The sequence below is a fragment of the Rhinolophus hipposideros genome (assembly GCF_964194185.1).
Source record: "Rhinolophus hipposideros genome assembly, chromosome: 16".
NCBI classification, from domain to species: domain Eukaryota; kingdom Metazoa; phylum Chordata; class Mammalia; order Chiroptera; family Rhinolophidae; genus Rhinolophus; species Rhinolophus hipposideros.
In genome coordinates, this window is record NC_138062.1 from 2,717,218 (window position 1) to 2,740,707 (window position 23,490).

A 23,490-nucleotide genomic window follows, 5' to 3' on the forward strand; every position below is an offset into this window, starting at 1 on the left:
CCTGTGAGGTGAAAGCCCTCCAGGGGCCCCACGCAGGCCAGGCCTGCGAGCCACCACTCTCATCTGGTCTATGAAGCTTTCCATTGGTGTTTTATAAAATGAGACGAGATTTGTGTGCTAGTAGTTCCACCTGGCACACTTTTCACAGTCAGTGTTTGCAAGGAGATCTGGGAGCAGGTGGAAGCCGTACAGCTGTGGCTTTCGGGAAGCTCAATACCCTTCCGTTTCGTCTGCTTCTTGCCACTCATTTTGGTTTTGATCTGTTTTAACACTAACACCTCTTGAGACAACACAGAACGGTGGGTACAACTCCTTGAGCCAACTTAGCAGTTCCTAGGGAGAATATGCTTTATTTTAAATCCTCACCCCATTACCTTCAGTGGCGTAACAGCACCACTAATTACTCTGGCTATAAATCCAAGCTGGATATTTTTCAAGACAAGCAGTCCTGACACTTACTGGTTATCTCAGGCCAGAATCACTGGTGTGTTGTTTATAAACATGTGCATTTTAAAACACTTGTTAGAATAACACATTGCTTTAGTTTAGACATTGAAAAATAGAAGAGGACTCTGCAAATTATTTCCCAAAATTCTTCTACAATCCTCCTCCTCCACATAGAAGCATTATAGATGAAAGACAAAAACCTCTCAAAACATACAAATAATGTTTAGCTTTATATGAATCATAAGTGATTAAATGTGTACATCATCGTGAGTCACCTTGTTTCAGAGCGACTAAACACAGGATTAATTTTTTCAGTATACAAACGTGCATACAGTACTTTGGTTCTTTTCCAGCCAGACTCTACCTTTTGTGCCTGAAACTGGGTCTCTGACAATGATATTTCCTAATGCTTCTGGGTTTCTCAGGGGCAGACAGAAGCCTGAGCCTCTTCCATGTTCGAGGTCCCCAGCGTTTACATGAATGGTAATAACAGGTACACCAAGGGTGGTTCCAAAAACTATGATATAGCCTAAAAGTCTAAACTAAAGCTGCCGTTGTATCACCTTGAGAACATGCCCCGCCGTGTGTAGATGGCCCTGGAGGTGTGTCACAGAGCTGAGGCCCAAGACCACACAGCCTTCCCCACCCGTCCTGGGCCGTGGCCACCGGTTCTCTGTTGGCTCTAACTAAACTAGGACATCTCTTGGGAGGAAAGCTTGATCCCTGGCCTTGATGTTCCTGGGTCGAAAACAAGGGCTAGTAGGACAATGCCTGACAGAGTCATCTGCTCCCCCCTTACCTGCCTGCTGGCCAAGCAAAGAGGAAGGAGATCCCGGCAACACTCCAGCGCTTTCCACTGGCTCAGATTTCACACGTGTACAGAGGGGAGCTCCTGGAACAGAGCGATGAAACGTGACTGTCACAGGAAAGGAAGGCGTGACCCTACGGTGTCTATACTTCCAGATGGGTGGGTGTTTGGAAGGAGTGTCACTGGTGCAGTTAGCAATTCTCCCCAGAGCTTCCAGAAGTTTGGGCTCCAGCCAAACCTGTCTGAAGAAAACCCTGAAAGACGGTCATAAAATGCTGAATACCTTACTTTGCAGGAGAGTTTTTCTAATGTTCTGTTTATTTTATGCAGGGGAGACAAAAAAAAAGAAAAAGAAAAAGTGAATGCCATTTCTGAACCTACCTAGATACGCTGAGACACTCAGGAGTGTATGGATGGATGACATTTGTCTATTTCCTAAAGAGCCTGACCTCCGACCCCTCTGTCAATAGCAATACATTATAAGTCGTCAAAGGGCAGGGGAGGCTCTATTTTCCTTTTCTTTGTAAAGATTACTGCATTCCCAGAACCATTTAGTAGATGGTCAGTATTTTTTTTCTTTTTCTTATCTATCTATCTATCTATCTATCTATCTATCTATCTATCTATCTATCTATCTATACACACACACATACATATACGTATATATATATATGTCTATATATAAAATCGAAATGAAGCCTGCATAGGTGTTTGTAGGACAGAGCTAACTCTCCGGAAAAGGAGTATAAAAAAAATTCAGGGTGCTAAAATTCCTGAAAGGCACAAAACTTCCAAGGGATGGGGGGACAGCTAAAAAACAAAACTAAAGCCTCAGATACACGTCATCTGGCAAAGAAGCCTGCCATCGTGACATGTACATAGGCTTCCCAAGGAACTCATCGGCTCAGCCCCTTCTGTGCTCATTGTATTGTGCAAGGCAAGAGAATACATGACTTGGGGGCTTTCTAAAATTCCAAACTCACTTTCTGGACATTGGGATCAAATGGAAGGTCCAATTTCCTCATAAAGTCAATAAACGACCATGTTTAATTTCTGTATCATCTGGGTCTCTTTCTATTCCAACGGACCAAAATTTCAACTCAAGCTGCCTTAAGGCGAAACTAGATTTATAGATTCATATTTGAGTCTGTCCAGCGGTAAGACCGTGTACCAGCCACAGCTGGAGTCCCAGCTCAAGTATCCCATCTGGCTTAGCTTTTCTCCAACTCCCAGCCATGCCTTCTGAGTAGTAGCTTCCGCACCCCAGACCTCACATGGTGACAAGAAGCTCTAAACTCACAGCTTATGTTGCAAAGACGAATAGAAGAGTTCACTTCCCTTAAGGGGGAAAGAAAAAATCCGAAGATGATGCTTTGTCTTTGACTGGCCAGACTTGGGTCACATACTTTCTTGTAAGCCAATCCCAGCTCCAAGAGGACACCCAGGTCTGGTCCCATGCCCTGCCTGGAGGAGTCCTGGGCCACCCAGGGAGGCACCTTGCTGGTTGACATCTGGGCAGCCAAGGGCTGCGGGGCGGGTCCTGTTTCCATGGAGATGAGTGAGCAGCTGGGAAGCACTGCAGTGGTCCAGTGGTCCTTAGTGGACCCCACCTCCCCCACTTACTGAGATTCTCGCGTGCTACGTTAGTGGATCAAAAGGAGATTCAAAGACCATTCAAGGGGGCTCCTTGTTGAAGAGTGTAACCTCACATCTTGTGTCCAAAGTGTCGCTACAACCGCTGGCCTCCCCGTGTCTTCAGGAGCACTTTCCTCCTGTGCTTTCCGAAAGCCGGAAAGCCAGCTCGCAGGTCCGGCATCACCGGCCAGAGGGACCGAGGGGCGCCGTCTTCCCAGCGCCCCCGCAGGGACGCGCCCACGTCCCCGAAAGGCCACCTCGCTGGCCCTCGGCGTCTCCACCCAGGGGTAGGCGGGCGTGGGAACAAGACGCTGCGGTCCCCGCGCCCAGGCCCCGGGGGGAGGCCGGCGGCAGATCCGATCCGCGGGCGGAGCTCCCTCCTCCTCTCCTCTTCTCCTCCCCCCGCTTCCCCTCCCTCCATCCCTCCTAGAGGCTGCGCGGGCCGCCGGTCCGGCGCGAGTGGCCCCAGTGCAGGACGCGCCGCCTGGTCTGCGGGGTCCCGGGGAGAGGACCCCTCCAGAGCCCGGGGCCAGGGACGGGGGAGCGCCCTGCACCCGCCGCTGGGAAGCCACCAGCAGGACAGGGCTCCGCAGGGCCGTCGGGACGCCCTGCTCCGGCTGCTGCCCAGGAGACCCGGCTGGGACGCTGCTGTGTCCCTGCTTCTCCGCTTCCGCCCACCAAGGTGACTTAGACAATGAAAATCCGGCCTCCTGGATGACTGCAGGTGTGTGATACAATCCCCTAAAGTTTTACGTGGTGTGGCTATTTGCTTATGTGGCTATTTGCTTTATGTTTGTAAACGGGCGAACTGCAGCTACTCCGAAACTCGGCATTTAAAATATTCTTTCCGGAACAGTACAAGTTGGCCGTGTGGTTATTCGTCAGCGCAGTTAGCGGCTGTCTTCCCCAAATGGTACCCAAGCCTGTCCCTGGGCGACGGGTCTTGCATGTGACACTCTTGCCCTCTAGTGCCTCCGCAGCTTGGTAGCAGGGCGATGGCTCGTGTTACGTAACACAAGGTGACTGAACCACCGCTGCCATCGCTGCCACTTGTGAAGCCAAACAGCCTGAGCCCACGGGCGTGGACACTGCTCTTTCTGTTTCCTTCCTGTCTATTGAAACTTTCTCAAGCGTTTTCAGCTCTTTCAACTTTAATTCCAGGTAAGTGTATCTATTTACTTACCCTGTTCGTTAATGGCTCACTCATAAATGTAGAGGCTTTTAGTACCAGAGCAACTTTCTTTTCAATTAATCTAAGAATTTCAGGATTAAACAAGTGCCTACTTTTATTGTAGAAGAAACAGAGCATTTTAATGAAATTAAGTGAAACAAAGAAATATCGTATCATTCTGGGGTAATTTGAAAGCTTCTCTTTTATAACGTAAAAGTATTAAGGGGATGATCCCTTTCATGATGTGAGATCTCCACCAACAACTTGTCATTTTCCTGCAGAAATGGTTAAATAGATCACGTGTCTGTTGCTGGAGGGGCTGGAAATGTGTACGCAACAGCAGAGATTTCAGCTAGAGCTGTCCATGCCCCAACGAGCCTCAGAAAATCTTTCTATTTGATGCAATTTGTTCTGTAAACATTATCTAAAATTATACAGTTATTAAATTAAATGCAACTAGAAAGAAATAATCAGCCTAAGTATTGAATATAGAAGCTTTAAATGAAAAGAAAATACACATATCTTCCATTTACTATATCTACTTTTTTTTTAAAAGAACAAGTTATTAGGTTACTGCAAAAGTAATTGTGGTTTAAAAGATTAAAAATAATTGCAAAAACCGCAATTAATTTTGCACCTATCTAATATGTTCTTTAAAGGGTTTACCTAGATCATCTTCCAAGTAGTTCTTCTAATATCTAGAAACCACTTAAGCCTCAGAATCATTTAAAGTTGAAAATGTATCCATATTCTTTGTAAACATATCGGAGTATAGCAACATAAGTAATCTGGAAGAGTTTTGATGAAATCACTCCTGAGTACTGTAAATAGCTACATCTTAATATTAGATTAAAATACAAATCAAATATTGAGACACACATGCATCTGATGTCATACCCACTTTTTCTTTGACCTTTGAAAATATTGCATTATCAACTACTGAACAATGCGAGAGTGACATGGAGGAGAAACACTCAAACATCTGAGAGCTGACATCTGATAGCTGAAGCACTTTCCTTTTTTCCTTTTTCTTCAGCCATAGCTTTATTAATGTTATATTTGAGGAGTTTTCAAAAATAAATTTGAAAACGACTCTTGAAAAAGTACTGAACATACAAAGATGCTGGCCCCTAATGGAAGCTATGCCATGGGTTCCTTTCTCCAGCTAGTATGGTATCAACTATCTCTATAATAAATTTTATTGTTTTTCTTTATGGTCTTGATGGTAAAACAGAGGATTTCTTTCTTTGTGTAAGTATATATTAATATTAAACTGGTCACATGAGAGGTCTTTAGAATAAAGGTTTGTCAGGTTACTAAAATGTTTTAGATAAAACAAAACTGATCTCTTTCTAGAGAGGTTTGTTATAATTTAGTTTGGTTGAGTTATAGTATACGAGTACCTTCTCTTTAATGCATTTTTCTGAGAAAAGTATTGTTTCTGAAGATTATAGCAAATGTTAGGGTAATTTGTGGTGTAACTGAAAGGTTTGTTGGAAAAAATATAGTAGAAGAGGTAACCAGGTATTTGAGGTCCCTTTTTTTTTGGACCATATATTCCGCTGAAGAAGTTATTATGACCTAGAATTTAAATATTCAACAGCTGACTTGTTATTTCAGAAGTTTAAAGAAATTACCATTTTTCTTTTAATTCAGAGAATCTTACATGATTTCCTTGAAGCCCAGTGAGTCTGTTCAACTGCTATTTGGTGATTAATACTAAGTTTTAAACTTAAATATGTATTTGTTGAGGTATAAAATATATTCCAAGAAAACTACATTTAAATATTCTATGATTTGTATGCATTATCAAAACGGAAATACTTAGTGATAAAAACATTATTCTCAACTAAATCAATGTCTCGGATTTCTAATGGCTTTACAGTTTAGACAATGGGGAGGTGACAGTGGGAGTTTACTTTTCTGGTGCAGTGACTACCAGAGATATGCAGTCACACTGAGCCCCTGTGCAGCTAGACTATGCTGGAGGGCCACAAATGACCAGCTCGCATGATAATAATAATTAGTCTGCAAGATGCTCAAAATTGGCTTATGACTCAAGTTCCTCTTAGAATACCCAAGAATTGGTTTTAGAAAACCAGTTGGTTTTCTTTGTTTGTTTTTAATAAAAAACGATATCCTTCGCCTCTGGGATGTGACAATGAGTGACATGTTACTCTGAACATTTTTCAACAATTTCATGCAAGTTGCATAACTAAAAGAAAAGTCACACTCTACTACAATTAATGTATATAATACATTATACCACGAAAACTCCTACAATTACTAAGGGCTACAACTCTTGAGTACCTATTGCCAAACAAGAGCTTAAAAATCAAGTACTCCAGGCCTCCACTAACGCCTTCTAGTATGTGAAGGATGGGCACCCATTTTAACCTTTTTTTTTTTTTTTGATGACAATGTTTGAGAACCACATGAAGCAAGATCTGGACTCTAGGCCTGTCCAGCCTTGGACATCTCCCCTGGGGGCTCTAGGCCTCAGTCCCTCAGCTGGAAAAAGAGGAGCTTTTTTCAGAGATCCTTTCCTAGCTCTTTGTTGTCTAACGCTGTAGACATTGTTCCAGAAGACAGGACAAATAGATATAAAAAATTAGAGACTAATATACAACTTATTGACAAGTGCTGTTAGTAGTAGATACGTAAGCTATGAAAATGACAGTTAACACCCAGAATAGTTACCTTATACCAGACACGGGGCTAAGCACATTACATATTAATTTTTAGCTCATGCAATCTTCATAACGATTATTTGAGGTAGATACTTCCATTTTACAAATGAGGAAACTGAGGCACTGAGAGGTTGCTTACCTGTGTAAGATCACATCCCTGGCAAGTGGTAAACCTGGGCTTCAGTTTGAGTCTGGCTCCAGTGCATGTGGTATTAACCACTGTACAGTCAGGGGTCACTTAACGAAGGGAGTACGTTCCGAGAAACATATGTCATTAGGTGATTTTGTTATTGTGGGAACATCACAGAGTGCACTCACACAAACCACTGCACACCTGGGCTACACACCTGTACAGCAGGTTACTATGCGGTACACGTTAGGCAATTGTAACACAATGGTAAGCACTGTGTATCTAAACATAGCTGAGCAGAGAACAGCTATGGTGGGAGTACGGGAGTAAAGGAAAAATGGTCCCCTGTGTAGAGCACTTACTGTGGTGGAGCCAGCAGGACTGGGCGTGCGTGGGTTGAGTCGGGGCAAGGGGATACAAAGGCCTCGGACAGACTGCTACTGTAGGCCAACCACGTACATGGGACACCGCTAAATTATAACAATGTAGCTCTTCTTTCATCAATCATAAATGAACCTTAGCTTACGGTAACTATTTTACTTTATAAACTTTTAATTCTTTTTAACTTTCTGACTCTTTTGTAATAACACTGGGGTTAAAACACAAACACATCGTACAGCTGTACAAAAATGTTTTTTCTTTATATCTTCATCCTATAAACATTTTTCTGTTTAATATTTTTCAACTGTCTAAGCTTTTTTGATTAAAAACTAAGCACCAACACCCACAGGAGCGCAGGCTACATGGGGTCAGGAACATCAGTGTCACTGTCTCCATGTCCACATCTTCTCCCACTGGGAGGTCCTCAGGGGCAGTGACACCCTTGGAGCTGCCATCCTGTGACAACAAGGCCTCTTCTGGAACACCCCTGAAGGACCTGCCTGAGGCTCTTCTTGAGGAGCTGTCACTCTTCAGAAATATGTCCACAATGGTTCGCTTGGTTTGTTTCTTTCTTTCGTATAGATTTGCTTGTAAGCAGATCATGCACCATGAACATTCCTCTCTATTAATGAAAACCTTTTGGTGTTGGGGTCCATGTTTTCAATCTTTTTAAGGAGCTTGTTGAGGTCTGCAGAGCTTCTGCAACATCCTTCACTATGAATTTTCTTGGGGGATCTTCTTCTTTCCCTCCTCCTGCAGTTTCCCTTTCTCTTGCCTCTTCTCCAGCGATGCGCTCCTGTCTAGTTCCCACAAGTCCTTCTTAGGCAATTCCTTGGAAGCCCCTCTAGGAGCAACTCAGTGACATCCTCACCCACACCCAGCTCCAAGTAGTTCACCACCTCAGACACAGCATTGGTGAGTTTTGCAACCTCCTCATCCTTGGCAAGTCCTTTGAAATCATGGGAGAACCTCTTGAGTGTCTTCTTCCAGATGCCATCCATACACTCCTTGGTGACATCACCCCGAGCTCCATCAAGGTTCTTGATGCAGTCCTAGGGGGAATCCTTCCAGAACTGCATCAGCATCTCCTCAGTTGTAGCAGCAGCCTGGGCAAAGGTCCTGCTCAGGCAGGAGGCCTTAGGAGCTGCTATGACTCATTGGTCTATTGGTTGGATCAAGGAGGTGGTGTTGGAGGGAGAAACACCATTTTGATATTGAGAGGAAAGTTACCAATAAAAGGAGGATGTCGGGAGCATTAGCAACAATAAGCGCAGTCTTGAAAGGTGTGTTACTCTCCAAATGGCACTTCTCCATTTCGCTGGCACAGCAGCGATTCATCAGGCGTCTTGGGAGAGGAGCTGGGTCGTCCTGAGTTCTTACTGCTCCCGTAGGACATGGCAGTGTGCTCACTGATGTGCATGAAGGCCCTGGGTTCTCGCTGTAGCGCTTCAACGGGGCGGTTTGCAGCCTGTGACATGCTCCCGAGCGAGACTGCCATCCTGTCCCCCAAAGCCTCGAGCCCTGGCTGTGCCTTGGCCTCCTCTGAATGAAAGTCCCTGCAGGCATCCGTTTCCAGAATAGGGAGCTTTCCTCCACACTGAATATTTGCTCTGGCAAGTGATTTTCCTCCACAATCAGCTTCTCTAGAGTTTCCAAAAATTCTTCAGCTGCTGTCACATCAGCACTAACTGACTCACGACTCATTTTCGCACTCTGTAATGAATAATGATTCTTGAATCGTGTAAACCACCCAGAGCTAGCAGTAAATTCAACAGCATTGTGAGGTCCAGCCTTTCCTTCAGCGTCACAAAGAAAGTCTGCTCTCCCGTGGCCGGCATGGAGCTGCGAGGGCTGTGCCTGGTCTCCACTCCGGGTCGGCAGAAGTGTCCCCGGAGGCAGCCCTTCTCCGATGCCGCGGAGTCTCGGGTCTTCACGGAGCACAGCCTTTCGCAGCTTCCGTCACTTTCTCTCGGGGGGGGGATGGACGTGCCTGACCCGCCAGCACCGACCCTCCCGATTTCCCACCTTCCCAGTCCTCGGTCACTTTTACTTCCGCTTCCAGTCAATTGCTCCACGTGGCCTCGTCCTGGCAACGTTGCCAGTGGATGTTGTCCACTCCGGGGCCATGTGGACAAAAGACCAGATTAAGTCACGCACAGCAGTGCCCTCCCTCCGCCCCAGCGAGACTGAGCCCAGAGGGAAGGACGCCACCAAGAGGCGCGCTCCACGGACACGCGTGAGGCCGCTGCGGAAACCCGCACGTGGCCTCGCAGCAGGCCTGGGTTTTGTCAGTAGGAAGAGGACACGCTCAAATAAAGACAGAAAGTACAGTAAAGGCACGACCAGTCCCAGCGGCGTGTATCATCATCATCACGTAGCAAGTGCGCCCCGCGGGCGCCGGCGGCAGCTTTGTTTACACGGCGTGGCCACAGACACGGGAGTGCTGCCCGGTGCCCCCACGTCACCATGGCCACGACGCCCCGCGAGGCCCGTGTCGCGTCCGCGGTCCGTCCTGCGCTGACCACGTGCCATTACCCCGCGCGCGACTGTTACAAGGTCCCTGTCGGCTTCCGAATGCGTGTGTCTGACACGCCCGTGGACGGAGCGCAGGTGGTGCATGGACCGCTCGCTGCGGGCGTTTCCTCCACGTGCACCCCACGCGTGGGATGATGGTTTACTCACTGCGAGGAGCTTGCCCAGCAGCCGCGCGTGTGCGGACTCACGCAGGACCGGGACCGCGGCGCGCAGTCCGCTCCAGGCGGCGCCTGCTCCTGTGCTGCCACCCGGCCGGGCTGAATGTCACTTGTTGTCAAAGCAGCAGAGGTGGCGGAGGAAGACCGTGCGGCCTTCCCGGAGATGCAGCCCACGAGGGAGCGTGGGAGCCGCCCCGCCCCCGCCCTCCCCGCCTCGTCTCCCCACGCGCGCTCTGCACACCCGCGGCGCTGCTGCTCTGTCCAGCAACCTGCTCTGCTACGCGGCCCAGGCTGACCTGCAGCGTCACGGCTTACGGGCCACCAACAGTGGGAGCCTCGCTTACCCTCGTTCCCTCCCGACTCTGAAGAAGGGTGGCGATGACAAGGCCTAGCTCGTGGCCCGCCAGCTGCGTGGCCGTGGTCCCACGCCTGCTCTCGGTGCGGGAGTCAGGTGCAGACACGTCCCCCGAGGCTCACAGGCAGAACAAGCAGCCGGCGGGCGGCCGTGGGGCAGCGTTCGCCTGCCTCCTGGATGGCACAACGCTGAGAGAAGCGAACAAAATGTGTTCCTTTCTTCACAGTTTCTAAATACAAAGACGGAGGGCAAAGTGCGACAGGAAGTCATTTTCCACTTAACACGTCAGACAAAGCGAATGCTCCCAGGGGCAGCCTTTCTCCCATCCACGTTTTTAAAACGACCAGCTCTAGACAGGGAGCCCTTGCTCACACTCAGCCACCACGACACTGTTCACACGCTGCTTCCCAGAGAAAAGCATGGCTTTGTCCATTTTTAATATCACCACGTCACTTTTAGCACATTCATGTTAGGTATCTGAGGCCGCGCAATGCATTTTTCAATACTATAAAATACAGTTAATTTGGTGAAAGAGGAATATTGTCAAGATCTTTTAAATATCTTTCATCTGTCTTAGAACCTGAAGTTCTTTAGTTATTAATACTCATTTTCCAGATGGCAATCTTTTTTCTTTTTCCACATTTCTTGTACTGCCAACTTCAACATGATTCTGTTTCATTTAGAAATGGATTTTTACTTTGGGCTGGTGGTGGGTGTCAGCGGAAGAGAGAAGATGGGTGGCCATGACAAGCAGCTACCTCCCGTGGGACATGCGATGCTTTGGGAACCACGTGTGCGTGTCCATTCAGTTCTTTACTGTGTATGCAGAATGGCCTGTAGTTCCAAAAATGAAGTTCTCCCTCTGCCCTCTGTTAATGGCAGATCATTAAGCCCCGGCTGACGTTTTCTTGGTGGAAAACACCTTTTTAAAATACCTTTTCAAAAACAGATGCATGGCAAAACAAGTCTAGCCCCGTTGAATTCTGAAATAGGTACTGAAGTAAGATCCGGGGAGGGTGCATTCCGGATACACCTGATTTCTGGCTGTGGTCAAGATGTCCTGTCACGTGCTGTGTTTATATGATCGTCCTGACTGTCTGAGGCCAGGGTGACAGCCAGAGGTGTCCGTCCCCGGGCGAGGGCTGTCTTTCATGACTGCCCTGGTTTGTGAATGCTGCTGCTGTTTGGAAAACTTAGTCCAGGCCCTTGTTTCACTCCGTTAACGAGGATTCAGTGGGCTGCTCTTACTTCCAGCACTATAATGATGTCAAGACGACAGGTGAGCAGCACAGGTGCTTACAGATGTTTCCAATCCACGGAGAAACATCACACAGAGAAGTCGCATGTCTAACTGCGGCTGTAAAATGTGCGATGGCGGTAAAGCAGGAGGTGATGGGAGAGTGGATTGGGACCCCTGAGAGGTGTGGGGAGCAAGGGGGTACTGATGCTCAGAGCCACAGGACCCAGAGGAGGACATCGGATGGAGAAGTGGGGAGGACACTTCCAGACAGCGAGTGCACATGAGACGACCCTGACTCGGAAGAGAGGCCGTCTCTCTGGGGAACTGGAGGAGAACCCGCGTCCTGGGGCTTAGCGGCGGGCACACCATCGAGTCAGGCCTGCGATGAAGACGGCAGACACGGCACAGTGTCTTGTGGGGCACGTGTAGGCATTTGGGCTTGAATCAGGAAGCGAAATAGGCGGGCATTGATGGCTTTCAGCTGCAGACACACAATCAGATCTGCACTTTGATGCTGGTTGAGGAAAGTATGGCGAGACCGCAGAGTGTTTATGGTGAAGCCACTTGTTGCCATACGTCAGTGAAAGGGATGCTGCCCGGAAAAGGACAGAGTTTGCTTGTGACGTGATCTCAGAGGAGCCAACAGTAGTGGGCATAAAACAGGAAAGGTACAATTCCTGTGAGGTGCTGTTATTGTAGCAAGTTGATAGTTCCATTGGAAATCCTGAAGCTCAGAAGAAGGTGTGGGTTACAAACTTGGGAACTTACTGGAGCATAAATGGGAACAGAAGCCAGGGAACATGTGAGGTCCCCTGAGGACGGGCCTGGCGCTGGCTCTGCTCCCGCCGGAGCCTGCCCCTCTGCCTGAGGCCCATGAGACCTGGGTTCCTGCTGCAGACGCAGGCGTCCTGTACTGCCCACCCCGGCTCACACCGAATGCTGCAGTTGTTGCTCCAGGAACCCTTAGTGCATTTCCATTGGCGTCTTCAGGACACGTCTGTCCTTTCCAGTGTTTTCTCTATCACCCCCATCACAGGTAACATGTAGTATGTTCGCTCTGGGTGCCAGACGCTTTTCTAAGAGCTTTTGATAGCTTCTCTCATGATCCTCACTAAAAGCCTACTAAGTAGGTAGCACGAGTTTGCCCGTTTTCACATGAGGAGACTGCAGCATCGAGAGGTGACCGCTGACCATGTCCCCTGCCTACATGATCGTAGCATGGAAGGACGGTGGTGGTGCCCCCCAGGTGTGTGTTGTCCTTACACGTCAGTCAACACTACAGGCTGTGGCACCTCGGGCAGGACGGAGCCTTGAAGGGGCCGGCGCGGCAGGGTACAGTGGGCGTACAGTGGGGGTCGTGCTGTTGGCTGGCTGTCATTGACACCCCCGTGCACTGCCGCCTCCTTGTGTGCCCAATGGGGTGCCCTGATGAAGTGGTGATGTTCATAATCAGCCCACCTTGCACCTTCCCCATATACCGGTGACTATTCCAAACGCCTGTCCCAATGGCTTTGTGCAGTGATTGGTGACATTTAACGTACAGTTCCTTGGTCACACAGCGTGCACCTCGCGGTAGGTGGACCAGTTAGCCAGAGTCAATCACAGTGGTTCGCTCTGCCTCCTGATGAAGAAGGGGTGTCCACTGGACGTCTCGGACATGCAGGCCGGTGTGCTCTCCTCAGTCATGCAGAGAACCCTTCCGACTACACACGAGTCTGTAAGTTAATGTTGTTAGGTTGGTGCAAAAGGAATTGTGGCTTAAAAGGTTAAAAAAAATCCTGCAAATCCTTTTGCATCACCCTAATATTTGTGCACGGGTGCGACACGAACACAACCATCACTCTGCTAAAGTGTTTGCCTGTCAATCTTGTTGGCCCTTAAAACATGGTTTTCTCCTGGGTCTTTCTGGAAAGATTACTGGGGATACCATGGGTCCTGTGCCCTTGGAAATTTCAGTCTACGAGGAAAGAGAGACATTAAACAAATAGTGTTGCTAACAATACTGGTAAGAGTTGTGAGAAAGGCCCCAAAGGAAAAGGGATTACAATCAGTATGCGTGAGTAATCTGAAGGGAGCAGAGTGGGCTTGCTCAGAAAGGCTTCCTGAGGAGGTGAGTCTGGGTGACACGGCCAGATTTGCCTGCGACTCATCAATTTCAAATATTGTCTGGACTTTTTTATTTGGCAATACGCAACTGTTTTCTAGAAGACTGCGATTTTGTTATCTCCCCATGCATCACTGAGACACAAGTCTGAACCTTAAGCGCACCTCAGGGGCTCAAGCCAATTTCCACTCGAAGCTTCTGTACTGCTGCTCCTGGCACTTTCATTCCTCCAGCCCCCAGACCTGCCCACTGCCCCAGCCACAACCTAACAGGCACCGTGTACTTATCTGATTTCCTCCCAAGTCTTCATTCTCCCACATAACTGCCTGCGTGTGGCCTGCCAGCACCCTCAGCTGGGCTGCCCCCCTCACGCTGTGTAATGCAGCCTACAGCCTGGGCTCATACTGTCCCTGCTCTCCGTCCGTTCTGGACATCACTGCTCCACAAATCGTCTGTAAACACTATTTGTACTGCCTCTCTCCTGTTCAAATACATCCTCTGCTCTCTAGTTGTGAGGTGACACTCGTGCTTCACGTTCACTTTCAAGGACATGCATTAGTCTGCAGCACTCTTTCACTGAAATTGTATTTCCACTTTCCACCCAACACGTACTGTCTTATAATTAGTTTAGTCTCACTCTCAGATAAACTCATTGGAACCATTTTATTTCCTCAGCGTTGCCAGGTTTTCAAGCCTGACATGCTCGCTCGATGGTCACATCCACATCCTGTCCGTCACGCAGGTCCCCTCAAGCTACTGCCCCGGGCTTGCCTGAAGGTCACAGTTTCTCTCCCTGTGTCCTCTGACACTTGGAACAGGTGTAGTCTGTTCAGTGCTTATTACGTGCAATGCAGTGTTGGCTATTATTTCACAAATCTCATTTCCCCCAACAGAGACCCTGCTTCTGCAGACAAGAATCATTCCTCCTGGTACTTCTGTGGTGTCACTCACCACTCAGATAGCACTGAGCCCAAAGCAGGTGTTCAGTAAAGAGCTGATGACTGATTGCACATTGATTCACGGATAGGTATCTATGGGTAGGTGAAGATTTACTATCTAGTGGTTTTTTTATCCCACGCTGGCATGGTATGGTTATATTTTCTTAGTATTAAATAAAACAGAGACATTAAACCCCATCAATAGAGGTAATTATAATCACAGTAATAGTGATGTGTAACCTAAAAAATAAGTTATGGCGCTAGAATAAAACAGAAGTGTCGAATTAACCTATAAGGTTACCATGTGATTATATTCAACAAATTCCACAGTCACCGGGCGCTTCCTGTGTGTGTGGCACCAGCAGCTCACGGAGGCAGGGGAGACATAGTCTGCACCCTCTCAGAGTTTGTAGTTAGACAAGGAAGGCTGGCTTTAAGCCAAATTTTAATTGCAATAGTGTCAGTTAGTACTTTCCACATGTGTATCTGCTGGGTCTGACCAAGTTGGGAAGGTCAGCTCCCCCTGAGAGGGTCCCACAGGGGAACTGGGTGGAGCCAACATTTCCACCTGTACCTCTCTTCCCAAAGTGGCTCACCGGCCACGGGCTCAGGAGAAGCATGTCAGTGCCATCACATGCAGAATGAGTGACAGCCACAGCTTGGCACGTCCTGAGAGTCCCAGGACGAGCAGAGACAAATGAGGGATGGGAAACAGTGCTGTGGACCGGGTAGCAGTAGGACCCGTAACTGAAAATGCACGCCAGAGACAGGCTGTGGCCGTGGCAAAATGAGACGTGCAGTGGAAAAGTTTTGTAGGAAACTTAGAGAATCTTCACGTACCCATTTAAATATGTTAGAGCAAATCCCACCCTCAGGGACATATGCTGGAATTTGCTTTGGCTTCAGGAGGAAACTTGAAGAGTTTAATGAGAAAGAAATGTCTTTCAGCATTTTATCCCTGCTCATGGAGAAGGCAGCTCTGATAGGTCCCTCGTATCTGTCCTAAGTAGTGACAGCAGACGCTCCTCAGCACAGGTAAGGATTGTATGATGTACGTGCCTACCTTCCTGACACTGGGAGCAAACTATGTAACACTGCTGTCTGAAATGCAAAATGTGGTGACCCATTTAGCAGCCAGTCAAAAACACTTCACAGCTCAAATTAAAACAGAGACACAGAGAGACGTGAGATTTTGTCCTGCTATTATACCCCAGAATATTATATTACTCATACACATGTACATACCTTTAACAGTGCAAGTTTTTAAATGAAATAACTGCAGTAACAATGAAAAATCTTAGGTTGTCCTGGTCACTTTGATTTGCTCAAATTACACATTTTGCATGGCATTTTGCGTGGCAGCGGGCTGGTGCACCACAGACATCACGTGGTGTTCCCAGGGCTCGTCCACCTTTCACGGCAGTGCCCTCCCTTGTCCCTTCCCTGCATGGCCCCTGACCTGTGCGCATTAATGGCTCCTAACCACACTGTGAGACAGGAGTCTGCACCAGCTGGCCCGACTTCACTCTCTAACGCTGCTCTTACATTGATCCATTTTCCTGAAAAATCTCACCCTTATCATGTTATTTCCCCAATCAGGAAAGTGTCATGGGTCCCTATGGACTTTCACAACCATGAACTTCTGTGCTATCTCCAAAGCTGAGGGACCTATACGTTCTGTGTAATATTTTTATTAAGTATTCCTCACTCTTTCCTCCCACTCTTCATCAGAGTGGCCCTTGCCCAGTGCGGCGCTCACTCCTGTCTCTATAAATTTTTCTATCTCAGACGCTGGTTCCAATTACTCTCGTCCTTCAAGGCTCTGCCCAAGCCCACCTCCCCAGACCACTGCAGGAGCCCCGACTCACCGTGGTCTCTTTCTTCTCTCATGCCGTGTAGTCAGCCGTCTCTAACCAATAACCCACACATCAACACTTGTCATTCTAGCCACTGTCTCTATACTTTTGGATCTTTTAAAGAAATTCACTCTGCTGAACATTTATATTTTAGATAGGAAGATAATTACCTCATAAACATATGAATGAATGACACAGATACCCTAAATATTTAAATGAAGACTACAATACATAATTTAGAGGATAAATAGCATATTTAGCCTGTAAACGTCCTGTGGTTATACTCCATAATATTATATTATTCATAAAAATATATTATTAAAAATGTATTGTTCATTGCTTATTTTATAAGTGATATCACAGAATTTGAGAGCCAGAATGTTCTTGGAGATCATTTATTCTAACCTCATCATGTTACTTGGAAGTTATTGGGGCCAAAGTGACACAACTGCTTGGAGACAGAGGCAGTGAACCCCGATCTGTGCAAAACATCAAACGCGTTCTCCACCGGTGCTTGCTGTCTTCCCAGTTAGCTTTCAGCCCACCTTGGGGGTCGTGACAAGACCTTCCTCAATATTTTTTAATATTCCACGATATTTTCTTGCAAAGTTCCGGGACCATAAGACTCATAATCTTAAGCTCTAAAAATCACCCATGTTTCTTGTTATTTTTCAAAAGTTACAAAATTTTTCAAAGGTTACTAAGACTTGAAAAGGATTTGAAAACAAGGTGTTTCATGAAGCTTCCAGTGTTTTCATTGTGTGTTTCAAATACAGCAGGTCCTCACTTGCCATCATCACTAGTTCTCAGAAACTGATTTTAAGCAAAACATCACATCGGACACTCAGGCAGGCCTGACACACTTATGTGATTGTCCCATAGAGTATAAAGGAGCTGAAAATTCCCATTGCCTAGTGACATCCCAGCCGTCCTCATGTCACAGCATACGTCACGCAGGTGTTTGCGGTGATGCTGGAGGACACAAACCACTGCACCGCCAGTCCCATGAGAGCATGGCACCTACGGTTACGGGGTAGCCTGCACCATCTTGGTTTGCATAGCTGCACCCCATGATGTTTGCGCAACGACAAAATTGCTTATCAATGCAGTTTTAAGAACATGTAGCTATTATCAAGCAGCGCATGACTGTAAAACAAAACCAATGTTATGATAGGCTAACGGATAGAAATAAAAGCTAGGTTCCTACGGCACATTTCTGGACACAAAAACTTCACCAAACTTCTACATAAAGACCCTAATGCTTCTAAAATGAAACACTGAAATAAATGTGAGCTCTACAAACATTTCAAAGATGAATAAAAACAAGAATGTTTGTCCAACCTGTTGATTCCACTTCAGGGTCCCGGGGCAGGAGCCTCTCCTCGCAGCTCAAGGCGCAGGGGGGACCCACCCTGAACAGGACGCCCTTCCATCCAGGGCCACTCACACCCACCACACCCACTCGGACAGGGACAGTGTAGACATGACATTTAGCTCACTGCACACCTGTGCGATGTGGGAGGAAACCGAGTCCCAGGAAAAACCCACGGACCTGGGGAGACCAGGCCAACTCGACACAGACAGTGGTCCTGACAGGGAGTCGAATTTTTTTTCTCATCAACATTATGACAAAACGATATCGAATAAAATTGTATTATTCAAAGACCTGCTATATTTTCGATGTATTTTTCCTATAATTACTGCTCTTTTCCAAAAAGTAGAAACAGAATAGTATAGCAAATGAGTTTCTAGGTAAATGTGTCCTCTGCCGGAATACACGATGCCCCCTAATCTCACACCAGAGTCGAAGGCACCTCAGGCATATTTTACTCCTCAGGTTCCTCTCACCAAAGGACTTCCCTGATTTAAGCAAACCTAACTAAATATAGACTCTAAAGTGGTCATTTGGGTCAGGAGAGCTTTTCAAAGGGTTATTCGCATGAAAGCAGCTATGGTAGGGCTGTTCATCTTATAGATCTGAAATATAAATAGAATGTTAAAATTCATTGTGTCAAAAAATTTCAAGAAAAAAAAAAAAAAAAACTAGTGTCTTAATCGTAGCACTTAATAGAGTATGTCCAGGTTTTTGAGTCTACGTGACTACACGCCGATGGCCCGAGCTGGCGTTCCACGGTGTGACCGTGTGTGGCTCTGGCGACCACTCTGGTCTCAGGCCCATGTTAGCCACAGAGCCGGAGGCTAAGGCGGGTGGGTGACAGGAAACCCCTCCTGAGCCCACTGTCTCCTCTGCCAGGGACGGGCCTGTGCGGCTTGAGCCCCTCGGTGGCTCTAACCCATGTCCCCCTGCAGCTGTGGAGAGAAAGGGAGCTGTTGCCTCGTGCGCACGGCTTCGTGTGCCGGCAGGTGCCACCCGTGCCAGTGCACAGGACAAAAACGCTCGCTTTCACGCCGCGGACTGGTTTACACTCTATTCTCCTGCCCTCTCCTTTTCAGACTGTATTTCCTGGGAGTCCTGATCAAGCAAAACAAATGAGCTGCCATGGTGACATGAGGCGCGGGCCGAGCCTGCACAGGTAGCCGGACGCGTCTTTCCTGCTCTGCTGGGCCTTCTGGATGCTGCTTCTGCGGGAACAGCCCGGGGAAAGCGCGACATGACTTTTGTCCGGAAGCTGCGCAGGCACCTGCAGAGGACGGTCCTCCTGCTCGCCACGCTGTGCACGGCGAGCGTGGTGCTGTCGGCTTACTACCTGTACGCGGGCTCGGGGCGGGACCGCGGCCCCTCGGACGCCGACGAGGCTGCCCAGGGCGCCTGCGGGGCCGCGCGGGCCCCCGCGCAGAGGCCGGCCCGCGGGAGGCTGCCCCGCGCCTCCAGTGCGGACCCCACGGTGCTGGTGTTCGTGGAGAGCCAGTACTCCGCGCTCGGGCAGGACATCGTCGCCCTCCTGGAGGCCAGCAGGTTCCAGTACCACGCGGAAATCGCCCCCGGGAAGGGGGACCTCCCGGCACTGACGGAAAACGCGAAAGGCAAATACATCCTCATCATTTATGAGAATATTTTAAAGTACGTGCACATGGACGCTTGGAACCGAAGCCTTTTAGATAAGTACTGCGTAGAATACGGGGTGGGCATCATCGGGTTCCATCGAGCCAGTGACAAGGGCGCCCAGAGCTTCCCGGGGAGGGCGTTCCCCTTCTCCGCGCACAACCTGGCTGTACGAGACTGCTGCGTCAACCCTCACTCCCCGCTGCTCCGCGTGACCAAATCCTCCAGGCTGGACAAAAGCTCGTTACCTGGAACTGACTGGACAGTGTTTCAGATGAACCACTCGGCCTACCAACCAGTAATATTTGCCAAAGTAAACCCCCCAGAAAACCTGTCTCCTCCCCTCCCCAAAGGTGCTCTTTACGCCACGGTCATCCACGACCGCGGGCTGCACGACGGCATCCAGCGCGTGCTGTTCGGCCACGGCCTGAGCTTCTGGCTGCACAAGCTCATCTTCCTGGACGCCGTGGCCTTCCTGTCCGGGGACAGGCTGACCTTGTCCTTGGACCGGTACGTCCTCGTGGACATCGACGACATCTTCGTGGGGAAGGAGGGGACGCGGATGAACGTCAGGGACGTGCAGGTAAGGCTCTGTGATCTCCAAGTACCCACCTCTAGTCCCCTCTCAGGGGCGCACCAGCTGCCCCACTCCCTCCCAGGACATGGCACCTGGGCATTTCAGCAAAGTCTTATGCAAACTGAGAGGAGCTGGCCTCCCGACCTCTCGCCCTAGAACTGCTGTATTTCTCTCTGAATCAAGAAAAATGAGGATTATACTAAAGGGCTGACTGAGTGTGGCAGGATCCTGAAATGGTTTTCTACATGTGTTAAAACTACAGAGTAGAAACCCTTTCGTTTGATGACTTTCCAGAAACTATCTAGTTATGAAACTATTACTAATCTAAGACTTTAGTCCACTCAAGTATGAAATCAAAGTGAATTTGTTTTCATTAAAATAAATACTCCCACAAATTTTCAAGAATTAAAGTAAGTAGCAAGTAGCAAGTTCAGATATGTTTGGAAGTCAAATGTGCAACCTATTTTCCCTTATCATATTTTTTGAAACTATGGAAATTAGCACTACTAATTGGAGAAATTAGCACTACATGGAGAGCTCTGAGTACAAGTATACCTAGTCACATATAAACATAGGATTTTTAAATTACATTTACTGGGGTGACAACAGTTACTAAAATTATATAAGTTTCAGGTGTACAATTCTGTATGACATCATCTGTATGTTGCATTGTGTGCTCACCGCCCAGGGTCAGTTCTCCTTCCATCACCATATATCTGACTCCCTTTACCCTTTTCTACCTCTCCCACCCCCTTTTCCTTCTGGTAACCACTATACTGCTGTCTGTGTTAAATACAATTTAAATTAACTTTCAGAATTCATCAAACATTTCTAGTACATACACGAAGCCCATCATGCTGCATTTAAATTGTATTGGAGTTTTTATTGCGTAAAACTGCTGTCCTTAAATAGAAAACAATTATTTGAAAATAGTTGGTTATTATTGTGAATAGTGTTGCATAAACAACTGGTTGTTTAATATTAATGAAATTGAAAATCAAAATGATCTGTATTTATCTTTGTTTCCCATTCAATATACCATAGGATTCTATCTCTGTTTTACTACATATTGATTTCTCATAAAAGTGAAAAGAGAGAGTTTTGACACGTAATCTTTAGTCTGTAAAGCTTTGACCTTTTGGTAAAATATGAAGAACTAAATTGGGTGGAAAATAATCTTCAAAATTGCATTCTCTTCTCCAGACACTAAGCATCTGGCAAATAATGGATGTGGTCGTCACATTAGTTAAATGAGTTAAATGAGCTAATATACTGGAAGGACCATTAGATGTTCCCATAGAGAGTACAAAGACTGAAAAGAAAAAAAAAGAAAAAAAGAAAGAAAAAAAAAAAAAACCTCATATTCTTGGCAATATTTTAGACTCTTCCTTTTACCTTAACAGAAATTAATTAATAAAAATGTTGTGCTTAAGTTTTCATTAACTCTTCTGAAACATACTTTTGAATATGTGGCTAAATTAAAACCAAGCTGGTAATTTAAATATTTATTATATGATTAAAAAATACAAATACTACATCATTCTCTTCCCAGTTTTTTCATTTCCAAATATTATGATAAAACATGTTTTCAGGTTTTTATTTATAAAGTAAAATGACTTAAAACTGCCAAAATATATTGTTATGACATTTTAAAATATGCTAGATAAATCTCTGACTTGTTTAATTAGAGTCTACTATATTCTCTAAAATTACACAGAATACAAAAATGCCTTTTGTGTCCTTGAGGTTAAGCCATTTTTAAGGGCCATAAAAAGCCTACTGAACACATTGAATAAGAATTTATCATGTGTAAAATATTCTATGACTTGCTCACATTTCAATGGGAATATATTTTCTAACCAACATAAAGGCTTAAGAACAAGTATGTTTTGAAATATTTGGGTTTTAAAATTACTTCTAAATTGTTTCTGTGATTGTGTCTCAAAACATTAATCCATTGTAGTCAGCTGCCCTGACAGTCTAACCATGTTCATTCATTCACTCATTCACTCACTCTGTAACTAGTTACAGAGCATCCACTACACGAGAAGCATTGTTGGCGGTATGCAGATGGCATACTAAACCATGGTCTTACCGCAGAACGGAGGGTGGAGGAGGGGAGAGGATGCTTTGGGAAGCCCGGAAGTGGGGGGCTGTGCTCAGCATGTGCCACTCAGGACCAGATGTGGCCGCACCACATGCCAGGCCCAGAGGCGGGCACCAGAGAAACAGACAAACACGGCTGCCGCGTAGTGAGTTTACAGCCTTGGGGCGGGGGTTAGATAAACCGGCAAATATCTTGCAATGTGGGAAGTACACAGCAGAGGGGCTACGCGGTTTTGTGTATTAATAGTAAAGCTGTGGGAAACGCTCTATGTGCACTTCGTCCCGGAAACTGGTAAGTCCTAGTAAGGACAGATTTGGAAGACGGGACGAGAGCGATCACTTGGGAGGCTGCGGCTGTGATATTCAGAGAAGAGGCGGCAATTTCTTGAAACTAGAAAATGTGAGTAAGAGTGAGAAGGAAGGACCAACTGAAGAAGTGTTTAGGAGGTAAAACTGAACAGCTGAGTAATGGGTCCGTCAAGATGAAGGCCATATAATCAAGGATGACGTTAAGGTTCTTAGCGCACGTCAGTGATTGTTGGTTCTTCCAACAGCAAAGAAAGGGGATCCCAGTGAAGGTCATTACAGGGCACATTAAAACCTCAGTTTCATTGAGGTGCGTCTGGGACATACGGTATGGATGATTTGAACAGGCCTGGAAGAGAAGTCTGGGGAGCAAGTACGGATTTCAAAGTCATCATTCATGTGGGGAATGGTTCAAAGCATGACAGTATGTGGTATCTTTCAAAGCCAGGAAAAGGGTTTATAGAGTGATAAAGGAAGAAGATCACACTGTAGAATCTTGAGGAAAATCATCTTCCAGAAAATAAGTGGAGGGAGATCATCCAATGAGTCAGAATCAAAAGGAACCGACACCAGGAAGCTCTGAGTAAAAGAGCTCCAGAGAGGGTGGGACCCAAGAGCAGGGTCCCCTGGAGAGGGCTGGCAAGGCCGCTCTGGAGAAAGATGCAGGCCACTGGGGACTCGCAGAATCCATGCACATGCAGTGGCTGGGGCAGGGGCATAGGTACTGGATGTGCAGGGGTGATTGGGGGTTACCATGTGGAGAAGGAGGGTGTGGAGTACTCAGGGGTGAGATTCTGTTATGAAAGAGACAGGAGAAGTGAGCTGGAGAGACTGGAGTTGGGGTGATCAACCCTCAGCTTTGCCCTGAGGGAATCCAGCGCTGAAAGTCGGAGTTCAGGCCAACGGGGTAACAGGTCTCCCTAACTAACTAGGATAAGAGGATGATTTTATCCCAAGAAGAAAGAGCAGATTAACAGTACATAATTAATAGCAACATTTCAACCATTCTTTTATTTAATTATGACCACGTAGGAACAAATATTATATTT

The 23,490-nt window shown here is 47.0% G+C and overlaps 1 protein-coding gene across 5 annotated transcripts in view; it reads left to right on the forward strand.

The window, feature by feature from the left end:
* The first annotated feature begins 3,480 nt into the window (after window positions 1-3,480).
* LOC308508729 (bifunctional heparan sulfate N-deacetylase/N-sulfotransferase 3) overlaps window positions 3,481-23,490 on the forward strand; it is a 110,560-nt gene continuing 90,550 nt past the window's right edge. The window contains exons 1-3 of one of the 5 annotated variants that reach the window (XM_081075940.1): window positions 3,498-3,614; window positions 14,548-14,691; window positions 18,903-20,035. In XM_081075940.1, coding sequence (XP_080932066.1) covers window positions 19,061-20,035 — 975 coding nt within the window. In that variant the 5' untranslated portion in view covers window positions 3,498-3,614; window positions 14,548-14,691; window positions 18,903-19,060. The other 4 variants (XM_081075939.1, XM_081075938.1, XM_081075937.1 and 1 more) reach the window with 4 other exon arrangements.